The sequence below is a fragment of the Suricata suricatta genome, chromosome 8, assembly GCF_006229205.1.
Source record: "Suricata suricatta isolate VVHF042 chromosome 8, meerkat_22Aug2017_6uvM2_HiC, whole genome shotgun sequence".
NCBI lineage: Eukaryota > Metazoa > Chordata > Mammalia > Carnivora > Herpestidae > Suricata > Suricata suricatta.
Genome location: NC_043707.1, coordinates 20,809,840 through 20,821,588, shown reverse-complemented (window position 1 = coordinate 20,821,588; position 11,749 = coordinate 20,809,840). Strand labels below are relative to the sequence as shown.

General features: G+C 60.0%; 2 protein-coding genes and 1 long non-coding RNA gene across 12 annotated transcripts in view; 2 read left to right on the top strand and 1 right to left on the bottom strand.

The window, feature by feature from the left end:
* The first annotated feature begins 598 nt into the window (after positions 1 to 598).
* Positions 599 to 8,899, top strand: SH2B1 (SH2B adaptor protein 1). Of its 9 annotated transcripts, none has more exons than XM_029949904.1 (10): positions 599 to 800; positions 2,763 to 3,790; positions 4,047 to 4,148; positions 4,385 to 4,476; positions 4,584 to 4,759; positions 6,480 to 6,683; positions 6,861 to 7,072; positions 7,184 to 7,411; positions 7,822 to 7,921; positions 8,104 to 8,196. In XM_029949904.1, coding segments are annotated over exons 1-10 (2,289 nt in total). In that variant the 5' UTR covers positions 599 to 655; the 3' UTR covers positions 8,106 to 8,196. The 9 variants fall into 9 exon arrangements, with proteins under 9 accessions (XP_029805764.1, XP_029805762.1, XP_029805767.1 ...); XM_029949907.1 differs by having other exon boundaries at positions 603 to 800; positions 7,184 to 7,355; positions 8,104 to 8,221; XM_029949903.1 differs by having other exon boundaries at positions 606 to 800; positions 6,480 to 6,692.
* The window catches only part of LOC115300250, a 5,491-nt gene continuing 2,606 nt past the window's right edge, over positions 8,865 to 11,749 (bottom strand). For both annotated transcript variants that reach the window (XR_003912566.1, XR_003912565.1), the window contains exon 3: positions 8,865 to 9,228. This is a non-coding gene — a long non-coding RNA (uncharacterized LOC115300250). The remainder of the gene's footprint in view (positions 9,229 to 11,749) is intronic.
* ATP2A1 (ATPase sarcoplasmic/endoplasmic reticulum Ca2+ transporting 1) overlaps positions 9,493 to 11,749 on the top strand; it is an 18,824-nt gene continuing 16,567 nt past the window's right edge. The window contains exons 1-2 of the mRNA XM_029949897.1: positions 9,493 to 9,615; positions 10,918 to 10,988. The gene's annotated coding sequence lies outside the window, so the exon portion shown is untranslated. The remainder of the gene's footprint in view (positions 9,616 to 10,917; positions 10,989 to 11,749) is intronic.

Below are 11,749 nucleotides of genomic sequence, written 5' to 3'. Positions count from 1 at the left end.
GATTTCAATGGCCGTCTATAACTTAATGATTGTCTATTTCTGTATCTGGTCTTCATGTCTCTATACTGAGCTCCAGACTGTATGTCCACCTGCCTCCTGACGTCCCACGTCCAAAGTGATCTCTTTATTTCTGCCCTTTATATAATTTCCAGTCTCAGATGGCATCTCCTGGACCTCCAGTGTCTTTCCCCAGAGAAGCCAAGGTCGTAAGTTCAGGCTCCGCCTCTTCTCGGGGCCTCAACCAAGGTCACCCGCGTCTTCTCTCGCCGGGCTCCTTGGGGGCGGTGTCTGTGAACCCCGCAGCCGCAGGGCCAGACGCTCTAGGCTGCGGCGGGCTCTGCAAAGAGCCTCCTCATCTCGCTGGTTTCCGGTACCCTTTGGCTACTCTAGCCCGCAAAAGGGCCTTGGGACTCTATCCCCTCAGGTGGCTCCTCATGGTTGACACCTCTCTTTTGCCGTCACTTTCCTTCGAGGGGACACCTGGTGGGATCCAATCCCTCCCCACGGTTGCTTTTGGGATCCCTTTTAGGAGCAACCGGAGAAGCCCCTGAGGCCTCTGAGGGTCACCCCCTCGCAGCACTCGACGTGTTTGCACCGAGTAGGAAGGCGGCGGAACTGAGTGTATAGCTGCCCTTCTCTCTCTCAGCTCTTCTCTATGGTCGCTTCCTCCGGTGACGGGAAAAAGAGGTCCCGGCGCCTGCGCACAAGCGGCCTGGGAGCTAGTCGCGGAGTGCGGGGGGAGGGGCAGGGAGCGGGAGCTGCCGCCGCCGCCGGAGCTAACCGCGGGGACCGAGATGCAGGTGGGACCGGAACCGGAACCCCCCTCTTCAAGTACCTCTTCCCCTCTCCGCGACCCGGCCCCGGCGCCTGAGAGGAGCCCTGGGTGGGGGCAGGCGTGGGGGGGCGGGGGCAGAGGCAGGAGGGGCGCTCGGTCCCGTAGAGTGCAGCTGACGGGGCTGGTCCCGAGGTGGCTGCGGCCCCGGGGGAATGGACGGGTCGAGGGTGTCCAGGGAGTAGGGTCGGGTTGGAGTGCATTGACCACCGGGCCCAGAGGCTCCGAGCCGGGAGCGGAGCCTGCACCCGCCACCACCCGCCCTCCGGGAAATTTCAGAACTGAGCCAAGAGGCAGGTGCACCGGGGAAATGGGTCTGAGTCTTGCTTGGCAGAAGAGAAACTGAGTCACCAGCTCTGGAGCCGCAGGGTCAGCGGGCCCGAAGGGGGCTGGGTCGGCCAGTGGTGCAGAGGGTTGGGTGGGCCCGTGTGAGCTGAGGTGGCCACTGCCTGGAGATTGCTCTCTCTGCTGTGTCTGCACCTCTTGGCTCGGTTCCCCTGTGCTCCATGACTCTAGCATCTCCTGGCTTCTCGTTGGTTTGGAATTGCCCCTGTGTTTGGAGCCATCTGAATGTGTAGGATCTAGGCCAAGGAGGAAGGGGAGGGGTCGCGATTGTGGGTCTGAGCAGGAGTCTGAGGTTGGGGGGACACTTTCCTGAGCTGTCCTCCCTGCAGTTCTGGTGACAGTCATCATCCAGTGTAATACGGGGGAGGAACACTAACAAAAAGCCATGGGTTTTAAATGCCATGCCCGGCGTTGCCACTTGCTAGTTGTAAGATCTTGGGAAGCCTCTTCCTTTCTCTAATTTCTCTTTTGGAAAAATCGGAACCCATAAAGATAGTAATAATGGCAGTCATGTATTGTGTGCTTACTCTCTGCCAAGCCCTGACGTGTTCCGTTTGATTCTCCCCGTGATTCTATGGGTTAGGGAGCATGAGCTCTATGTTATAGATAGAAATCTGCAGTTGAGAGAGGACGTAGACTCTGTTCAAGATCACAAAGCGAATAGGGGGCAGAGCCGGGACTTCATCCCAGGTCCAACTCCAGGTCCCATCGCCTTAACCACCAGGCTCGCCAGCCTTTAGGGCACACTCCCCAGTGAAAGAAGAGGAAGTGAGAAACCCTAGGGCCCCAGCTCTCTGTTATGTTTTATTTACTTTGTGGCCAAGAAAGACTTGCCCTGACCCAACCCACAGTCTTCCCCGTCTGGAGCGGCTGCCCCAGGCCGAAGGCACCAAAGAACTGGGCTGGGGCCATTCTGAGCCTCTGCCACCCTGGGCTGCTGGGCCCCAGGGTGCGTTTCCAGAACAGCTGTGGTTTCAGTCCATCATCCATTCATCCTTTTGACTGAGCAGCCTCCCTCCTCAGAGCTGGACCTCAGGACGCATGAGGCAGGTGCAGACCTAGCTCCCTGAGAGCTGGGGCCGGGCGGGGCTGTGACAGGCTGGTCCAGCCAGTCCCTGGGGACAAGGACTATGCAGTGGGCAAAACCGTAGACTTGGAGTTCTGAACTTTTCCGAGCCTCGGTTTCCTCATCTATTATCAAGGTTATTAAAGCCTGTTGCAGGGAAAGGTAAGAACACATGGGAAGCACGGGATAAACCTTGAAGGACCTGTATTAGAGAAGGGAGGTGGTGTGAGTGGTCAAGACTCCTTTTTGGAGGAAGGTGCTTCGCGGCCGCCTGTCGCTCCTGGAACCAGAGCCAGGGGAAGTGGGCTGGGAAGGTAGCAGGGCAGATGCGGGGGGAGCCAGCCGGCGGAGGGGGGTGGAGGGGTGAGGTTCTGGGAAAGGGAAGGGAGGTGGTGTGGTGGGCCCCCACTGCTTTCCCAGGAGTCCAGACCAGAGTGGGGAGTCCAGCTCGGGGTGGGGCTCTGGCCCCAGTCCCACCTCAGCAGTGACTCGGTGTCTGTGCCTCTCTTCCTTCTGCAGCTGCTGCCGCTCTCCCCGTGTCTTCTGGCCGCTTCCCTCTTTGCTGCCCCTCCCCACAGGCTTCCCCTCTCCACCTCCTGGGGACCATCATGAATGGTGCCCCTTCCCCGGAGGATGGGGCCTCCCCCTCTCCTCCCCCTTTGCCACCACCCCCTCCCCCCAGTTGGCGGGAGTTCTGTGAGTCCCATGCCCGGGCTGCCGCCCTGGATTTTGCCCGCCGTTTTCGCCTCTACCTGGCCTCCCACCCCCAGTATGCGGGGCCCGGGGCTGAGGCTGCCTTCTCCCGCCGTTTTGCCGAGCTCTTCCTGCAGCACTTTGAAGCCGAGGTGGCCCGGGCCTCTGGCTCCCTCTCACCACCCATCCTGGCCCCCCTGAGTCCCGGTGTGGAGATCTCGCCACCCGACCTGTCCCTTGAGAGCTGCAGGGTGGGCGGGCCCCTGGCTGTGCTGGGCCCTTCTCGATCATCTGAGGACCTCGCCGGCCCCCTCCCTTCCTCAGTCTCTTCCTCTTCTACGTCCTCCTCGAAGCCGAAGCTAAAGAAACGCTTCTCTCTCCGCTCCGTGGGTCGCTCTGTCCGCGGTTCAGTCCGCGGCATCCTGCAGTGGCGGGGGACCGTTGACCCTCCCTCCCCAGCCGGGCCCCTCGACACCTCATCAGGCCCCCCAGTCCTGGGTGGAAACAGCAACTCCAACTCCTCAGGCGGGGCTGGGACCATTGGCAGGGGACTGGTTAGTGATGGAACATCCCCCGGGGACCGATGGACTCACCGATTTGAGAGGCTGAGACTCAGTCGGGGCGGGGGGGCCTTGAAGGATGGAGCGGGAATGGTGCAGAGGGAAGAGCTGCTGAGTTTTATGGGGGCTGAAGAGGCAGCCCCTGACCCAGCTGGAGTGGGCCGGGGAGGAGGGGCAGCCGGGCCTACCTCGGGGGGAGGAGGGCAGCCTCAGTGGCAGAAGTGTCGCTTACTGCTTCGAAGTGAAGGAGAAGGAGGAGGAGGAAGTCGCCTGGAGTTCTTTGTGCCGCCCAAGGTGAGGCCCCAGGAGGGTGGGTAACTGGGAGTGGGTCATTGAGCCACCAGAGTGGAATAGCGTAGCTCTGCTCGCTTTGGTTTCTAAAGCTGGCTCCTGCCTTGGGGGTAGTAGCTGTGGGCAGGACTGAAAATTAGGGTTATGACCCCTTGTCTGCCTCCCTTAGTGCTTGGAAGGAAAGATGGATCCCTGGAGGGAAGTGAAAGGTGGTCCCAACACACAGCAAAAGTTTGAATCTCTCTCTTTCCCAACTTAGGCATCTCGGCCTCGACTCAGCATCCCTTGCTCTACCATCACGGATGTGCGGACAACCACAGCCCTGGAGATGCCCGACCGGGAGAACACGTTTGTGGTTAAGGTAGGCGCTCTGGACTCTTGCCTCTCTGGGGAGTGCTTGTTTTGGGGAGAAAGCTAGTAGCACATGGAGGCTTCGTGAAAGGAGGTGCCTGTAGGTCACGTGCCTTGAGAGTGTGTCTGGGGGCAGTAGCCCCTCTGGGAGGAGGAAGGAGGGGGAGGACATTCTTGTTGTCCTCAGGGGTGGCTGAGGGCCTCTGGACCTGGAAGTGGCCTGTGGGCCTCGTCTTGTCCCCATAGGTGGAAGGCCCCTCGGAGTACATACTGGAGACAGCTGATGCTCTACACGTGAAGGCCTGGGTGTCTGACATCCAAGAATGCCTGAGCCCGGGGTGAGGAGCCCACTGCTGTCACTGAGGGGACCGGGTGGGGATGGGGAGCAGCTTTGGGTACATCACTGGTGAGTTTCCTCATGACACCCTTTTCCCTGTCTCTGCAGACCCTGCCCCGCTACCAGTCCCCGCCCCATGACCCTCCCCCTGGGCCCTGGGACCTCATTCCTTACAAGGGAGAACACAGACAGCCTGGAGCTGCCCTGCCTCAATCACTCAGAGAGTCTGCCCAGCCAGGAGCTGCTGCTGGGACCCAGCGAGAGCAATGACCGCCTGTCGCAGGGTAAGCGTGGACCCTTAGAGAGCTGTGAACTTCAGAACCCCCCCCTTCACCCCCCCCCCATGCCAGGCCTAGGCTCTCTCTACTGCGCACCCCATTCCCACCCTCGGCTGCCTGTTGCTGCCTACCAACTGTCTGTCTCTTGTCCCCGTGCCACACCGCAGTTCGCCCCTTAGAACTGTGGCCGCCTTGCACAAACACCAGGGAAACTCCCACCCAGCCTTCCGTGCCCAGCCTCTTCTCCTCTTCCGTAAGCCTTGTGCAGACCTCCGCTCTGGCTGGAGATAATGGTTCTCTTCTTCAAGCTTCTGGAACACTTTGTACACATCTGTGTTTTGTACTTACTGTGCATTTCTGTACGCGTGTCAGCGGTACCAGATCTTCTTCTGACTCTGTACTTCGTGGCCTGACTAAAGGCACACAGGCACGCCCAGGACGTGCATCTGCCTGGCCCAGTTCACCTTTCTAGACTCCATTATACCTTCTCTCCTGCTGCTCTGTGGGTTCGTGAGGCCTGGCCCCCAGGCTGTGATCGATCACTGAGCAAACAAATGGGTTAAAGAATGACGGAGCCATTCAAGTGGGGCAAAGGAATCTTCTTTTCAAACTCAAGCAGATTGGGTGTTTGCCTTGTATCCTGTCGAGGAAGCAAATTAAAAAAAAAAAAAACGAATGACAGAGCTTGGGTGGACCCTCCAAGTCATTAGATCCGATTCCCTCGTTTCCAGACCCTTTGGGCAGCTAAGGCCAGGGAGGGGAAATGGCTTTTCTGAGGTCACCTGAGAGTCCCTGACAAAGACAGGGGCCATGCCAGTCTGCTTCCTGCACCACCACCCCTGTTCTGAGCACTGACAACGTGCATTGTTGCCGTGGGCTCAGCCTGCCACCAGCAGACATTGAGCAATGCCCTGCGATTTACCTGACCCTATGGGAGGCTCTGGAGCCGGATGGGGACCCAGAGATGCCCGACATGAGCTGCTTGCCTTCCGTGGGCTCCCGGTCTAGTTGAGTTGACGAGATACCGCTCCCTCTGAAAAGCAGGACGCTAACACAGAGAGCCCGTACCTAGTGTTCTCTGAGCAGCACAAGCAGAAAGCTTCGTGGGAGCTGCGAGGAAGCCGAGAGTTGGGGAAGGTGGAATAGACAGGATACTACACAGAGGAGGTGAGAGAAAGGAACAGGGCTGGGAGGAGGAGACGAATGGCAAGAGCACCGACCTGCGACCGGGAGAGTCCAGGAGCCTTGGGAAAATTGGATGGGATGATCAGGCTAATGCAGAAGATGCAGGAATGCGAGTTAACGTGAAGATCAGGTTGCTTAGGTCGGGCAGATTAATAGAAGGATCTTTGATGCCTCTGAGGGTTGGGGACTTTGTTTCAAAGCTGAAAAAGGACCCTTTGTAACATGAAAATATTTGAGGGATCCTTCCCAACCCCACCTCTGCAACAATCGCCGTAATTTCAGCTGTCGATTCAGAGAGACCAGAGGCGCATTTGGATTCCAGGACCTCCTCGCAGTCCTCGTGTAGTCCCCCTGCAGTGCGGGAGGCAGAGGTCGAGAGCCCGCCGGGGAAACCAGCGGCGGCTGCCGCTTACGGGACGACCCAGCATTTCAGCCGGCCGACTGTGCCCGGGCACACAGGGCACACTGGCTGGTGTCCGAATGGTCCTGTTAGAGTGGTTTCTCAGCTTCTCAATTTTGCCCTCTTCCCTTTTTTCCCTAGGGGCTTACGGGGGCCTTTCAGACCGCCCCTCGGCCTCCATCTCCCCCAGCTCTGCGTCCATCGCCGCCTCCCATTTCGACTCCATGGAACTGCTTCCTCCAGAGTTGCCTCCCCGCATCCCCATCGAAGAGGGACCCCCAGCAGGCACAGCCCATCCCCTTGCAGCCCCCTACCCGCCCCTGGACACTCCGGAAACGGCCACAGGTACCAGAGGTGAGAGTGCGTGCCTGTGTCCAGGCCCAGTTGGCTGCTCTCAGGATCCTGAAGGATCTGACCGGGGGGAGGGAAGTGACGTGTGAGGGGATAGCCAGGCTTTTCTTCTCCCAGGATGGGGGAGGCTTCCCTGACACCCCGGTTTCCCTCCCTCTCTCCTTCCTGAAGGATCATTCCTGTTCCAGGGGGAATCAGAGGGAGGTGAAGGGGACCAGCCCCTCTCAGGGTACCCTTGGTTCCACGGGATGCTCTCTCGACTCAAGGCCGCCCAGCTAGTGCTGGCCGGAGGCACCGGTTCCCATGGCGTCTTCCTGGTACGTCAGAGTGAGACGAGACGGGGTGAATACGTCCTCACTTTCAACTTCCAGGGCAAGGCCAAGGTGAGTGAGGGGGAGGCCATGTCGCATGCCGTGCGCCTGTGGGTGGGGCGGGGGACCGTGGCCACCCAGGCGAGAGGGACTCCCCCTTCACTTTGCTCCTCCTGCCCTCAGCACCTGCGCCTGTCGCTGAACGAGGAGGGTCAGTGCCGGGTCCAGCACTTGTGGTTCCAGTCCATTTTCGATATGCTCGAGCATTTCCGGGTGCACCCCATCCCTCTGGAGTCTGGAGGCTCCAGTGATGTTGTTCTTGTCAGCTATGTCGTGTCCTCCCAGCGACAGCAGGGTGAGCAGAGCAGGTCTGCAGGGGACGAGGTGCCCGTGCACCCAAGAAGTGAGGAGGTGTGTGTGCCAGCAAGATGGGGCGGGGGGCTGCCAGGAGGAGAGGCTTTGTCAGGGAGAGTAGGGGAGAGCAGGTTCCTGGGTGTTGGGCTCACGAGGGGATGCAGGGCTCTGAGGACGTAGGGAGGCAGGGGGCTCCTCACCGGAGCCGGGAGGAAGCAGAAGCTGGGCCGGTGCATCCCCATTCCATCAGACCCCTCTGTTCCATCATCTGTGTGTCTCTTGGATCTGCCCTCTCCTGCCTTGTCTTTGCCCTTCGTCACGCTCTTACCTTGGGCCTGCCCTTCTGGGGGATGCTCAGTCTGATCCCCCCCCTTCCTCCCGTCGATGTCTGACGTCCCTGTCTGATCTCTCCTTTTCCCCACCCCAACGTCCCATCTGTCCCCACGTTGCCCCTCCCCCTCCCCCAGGCCGGGAGCAGGCCGGGAGCCATGCAGGGGTGTGCGAGGGAGATCGATGCTACCCCGATGCCTCCTCCACCCTCATGCCCTTCGGAGCGAGTGACTGTGTGTAAGTGTGGTCCTCCTCTCACCGCCGCCCATGATCCATCTTCCATGGACCGGGGAGGGGGTTGCTCAGGAGACGGGATGTGGGGGAGATAGCACGTGGCTCCTGGGGGGATGAGCGCAGGGGAGGCCACCGCAAGAGCTGGCCTCCCCTCCACAGTCTGTCTTCTTACCGTTCCTATCCAGAACCGAACACCTCCCATGACCCACCCCAGCCCCCTGAACCCCCTTCATGGACAGATCCCCCACATCCTGGGGCAGAAGAGGCGTCGGGGGCGCCAGAAGTGGCGGCAGCCGCAGCCGCAGCAGCCAAAGAGAGGCAAGAGAAAGAGAAAGCGGGCAGTCGAGGGGTCCAGGAAGAGCTGGTCCCCATGGTTGAGCTGGTCCCTGTGGTTGAATTGGAAGAGGCCGTAGCATCAGGCACGGAGGCCCAGGGAGGCGCTGGATCTGGTGGGGACCCCGGGGCCACCCCGATGGTGCAGCTCCAGCAGTTACCACCAGGGGGCGATGGAGAAGAAGGGGGCCATCCCAGAGCCATTAATAACCAGTACTCCTTCGTGTGAAACACCCTACCCTGCTCTTTCTCCACTCTTCTTGCTCCCCAGCCCTTAGCTCATGAGATTGGGGCTGAGCAGGGGTGTAGAGGAGCGGTAGGAATCCCCTCCCCACGTGCTTCCTGACCCTTGACAGCCAAGGGCACATGCATTGGTACAAGAAAAGGTTCAAGAGCCCTGTTAACGCCCCAGTTCATACACTACAGGCGGCCCATCCCCTGGGCAGGGGATTTGGGCTCCATTACCTCCCTGAGGGGCTCTTATGGTCAGCCCCACCCTGGGGGCCATTTCCCCATTAACCACCCCCCCAACCCGAGGAAGGGTGAGGGGGAAGGGCTGTCAGTTACATTAAGGTGGTTGTTGTTGTTGTTTTAAACAAAATGGAGAAGCATAAATAAATAAAAGGGTTTATCTCCATTCCATCATGATGGCTCTGGCCACTGTGTGCAGCGGGGACCAGGGCAGGTGGGGCAGGAAAGCAGCCCGCTCGGGGTGACGTCGCCCACTCCAGAGCGGAGAGGCCAGAAGGCTGGGTCAGTTCAAGTCCCGGTTGCCCTCTAGCCCAGTGCTCTCGGCTCGTTGGTCCCCTGTGGGCTGCGCTGTCTGCTGAGCGGTAAGTGGAGAGCCAAATAGTGCTTCTCGGGGTTTCCAGCCAAGTGCTCTTAACGGGACTGGACAGTGAACAGCCGAGTCGGCAGCCTCAGAAGACCCTTCTTGACACCTCTTGCTCTGAGTTCTCCAGTTAAGACTTCCCCCCCTAGGGAGAAAGCAGGCAGAGGGAGATCGTGGGGTAGGGTTGGGGCACAGTGCTGTGTTGGGAGAGCGTTAATGTGGCAGCCACAGAGCCTGCCTCCAGGGGGGCCCAGGGGCAGGCCAGCTGCTCCCCTTCTCAGAGCCAGGCTGGGAAGCTGGGGGAAGGGGGGCAGATGACAAAGAGCACTGGCTTTCACTCCTAGCTTTTCCTCTCCTTTGCTCTTTGGCCTAGGCAAGGTGTTAGGCTCTCCAGGCCTCCGTAGCCTCACCTGTAAAATGGGAAGTTTCGTCTGGGTTGGAGCTGCTGACTGGATTTGCTTGGCCTGGATAGTGTTTCCTTTGGGATTTCGCCTACAAGTTCAGATTACTGGCTTCTCCCGAAAATCAGAAGGTCCAGCCTCACGTGCTCCATTTTCTGCTTTCCACATCTGCTCCGTCCCCACTGGCCCACTTCACTCACGTGACCTTCCCAGCCCTGTGGGCAGGAGCCTGCAACATGTTTCACTCCTCGCGACACCCCCATTGAACCCAGCCTCTGCGCTCTGAACCAAACCGCAGCCGTGCCCCCCTCCAACGGAGGGTGCCCTTGGGTCTCCCCTGCCCCATGAATGGTGGATGTCCACAAGGAGGGGCCGGCCCCGAGGAATCCCACCTGCTGTGCTTGGCCCTCTCCCGTCCCCACCTCCACCCAGCGCTGCGTCTCACCTTCCTTCCCCGGGAAGCATGGGGCCTACATTCTCGCGCCCCCCAGCCACTGTCCCCACCTCCAGGAGGCCCTACCCATGCTTATGACCTTGCTATTCTGGGCCTTGCGTCCTGTTGGGAGATGGACAGGAGACAGCTGGGCTCACAGGCTACCCAGGCTGGGGGCTAGCCGGGGGGAAGCCTGCTGGTTCTCCCAGTTTTGTCTAATCCTTGGGGTTCCCCCAAATCTTGGCCTCGGGAGACGGGATAGAATTGCCCTTGCAATGGAGGGGATGGTTTGGGCATCTGGGGGCTGTATTCTGGAAAGTGAGGTGGCGAGTGAAGGCTGTGGTGTCCCAGGGTAAGCAGGACATGATCCCCTCCTAATCTAGCAGCAACTGGTGGTGCTGTGAGGTTCCCCATTCCCCCTCCCCCCCCCCCCCCCCCCCCCCCCGCCAGCTTCAGGAACCTGCCTTCTGAAGTGGGTGGGGGAGGGGGACAAGGAGCACCCCGCACTCCAGGACCTTCATGTCTTGGCTGGAGGAGCCTAAGAGAGCGTTTCCCTCTAAGCCTTGCTGTGAGGATGGAGATTGCTGTGGCTGAAGTTTGGGACCTGTCGGGGACTGGCCAGGTTCCGTGTCCCTGTCCTTCAGAACCGGGCCTCTCCCATTAGCTTGCACCCTCATAGGGCTTGGAGACCCTGGCGGGAGGGATCCAGGAGAACCAGTGCCTTCCCTGTCTGCACCCCCAGCCTCCCTGACGGCCAGCCTTTTGCAGCTCCTGTTGGGTGGCTCTCCCTCTCCGGCTTCAGCCTCCCCTCTGGGAAGTTGGGGGAGGTAGACGGAGTCACCTTAAAGGGCCCGGCTGGCAGCAGTGTCCTGTAAAGCCTGCCTCCCTTCGGCCTCCTGCTCTCAACTCCCTTGAAGCCACGATCCCTCCAGTCTTCTCCCCTTTCTCCATGTTTGGACATTCCTGCTCCTTTAAGACTGTGCCCCTGTCACTTCTCCAGGTGGTGGCGGGGAGAAGCCAGAGAGCACCAAAAGGCTTGGCAGATGCTGAGCCTGATTCTGGCCTAAGAAGGTGGGTCAGATGGAGGTGCTGTGGATGTGATGCCATTGTCTGAGCCCCCATCCCCAAGGCACAGCTCAAGGGAGGGGTCTGTTAGAACCATGAGAAGGGGGATGGAAGGAGCACCATGTCCTCAACTCACCCAGGAGGCTCCCCTCCCCGAAGTCCAGGCAGAGGAAGGATACATATGGGGGGCTAAATCCTTAGGTGCCATCCACCCCTGCTGGCCAGCCCGCTCCCCAAGAGTGAGGCTTCCCTTCCTTTTGGTCGCTGTCTCCTCCGTCCTTGTCTGCTTAGGAACTTGAGCACCGGAGGGAAGCAGCCTGGAGAACGCTTTCACTGGCCCCGACTCCTGACTGCCCATCTTAGGAAGCTGGAGGCCTAGATGCAGGAAGCACTTGAGGCTCCTTCTTCCCCTCCCTGACCTTCCAATGCTCCTCTCACGGAACCTCTCTCCTCTCTCTGCCCTCTCTTCCTCCCCTGCCCACAGCCCAGGCTACCCTCTGCTCCTTCAGCAGCTGCCCTGGTAGTAACCAAAAGACGCCCCCATCCCGGAGCAGGGGTGGGGGTGGGGGGCTCAGAGCAGCTGCTTCTCCAAGGAAGCTGACACCAAGGCAGCCGCTGAGCAACAACTTGTGGCTTTGCACCCAGCCCTGGGCCCCCACCCACCTGGCCGCCGCATGCCAGCTCCCCGCTGTCCCTTTTCCTCACTGCTTCTCAGACTTCCCTCTGACCCCGGCAGCCCTGTCTCGGTTTCCCCACCTCTGTTCTGT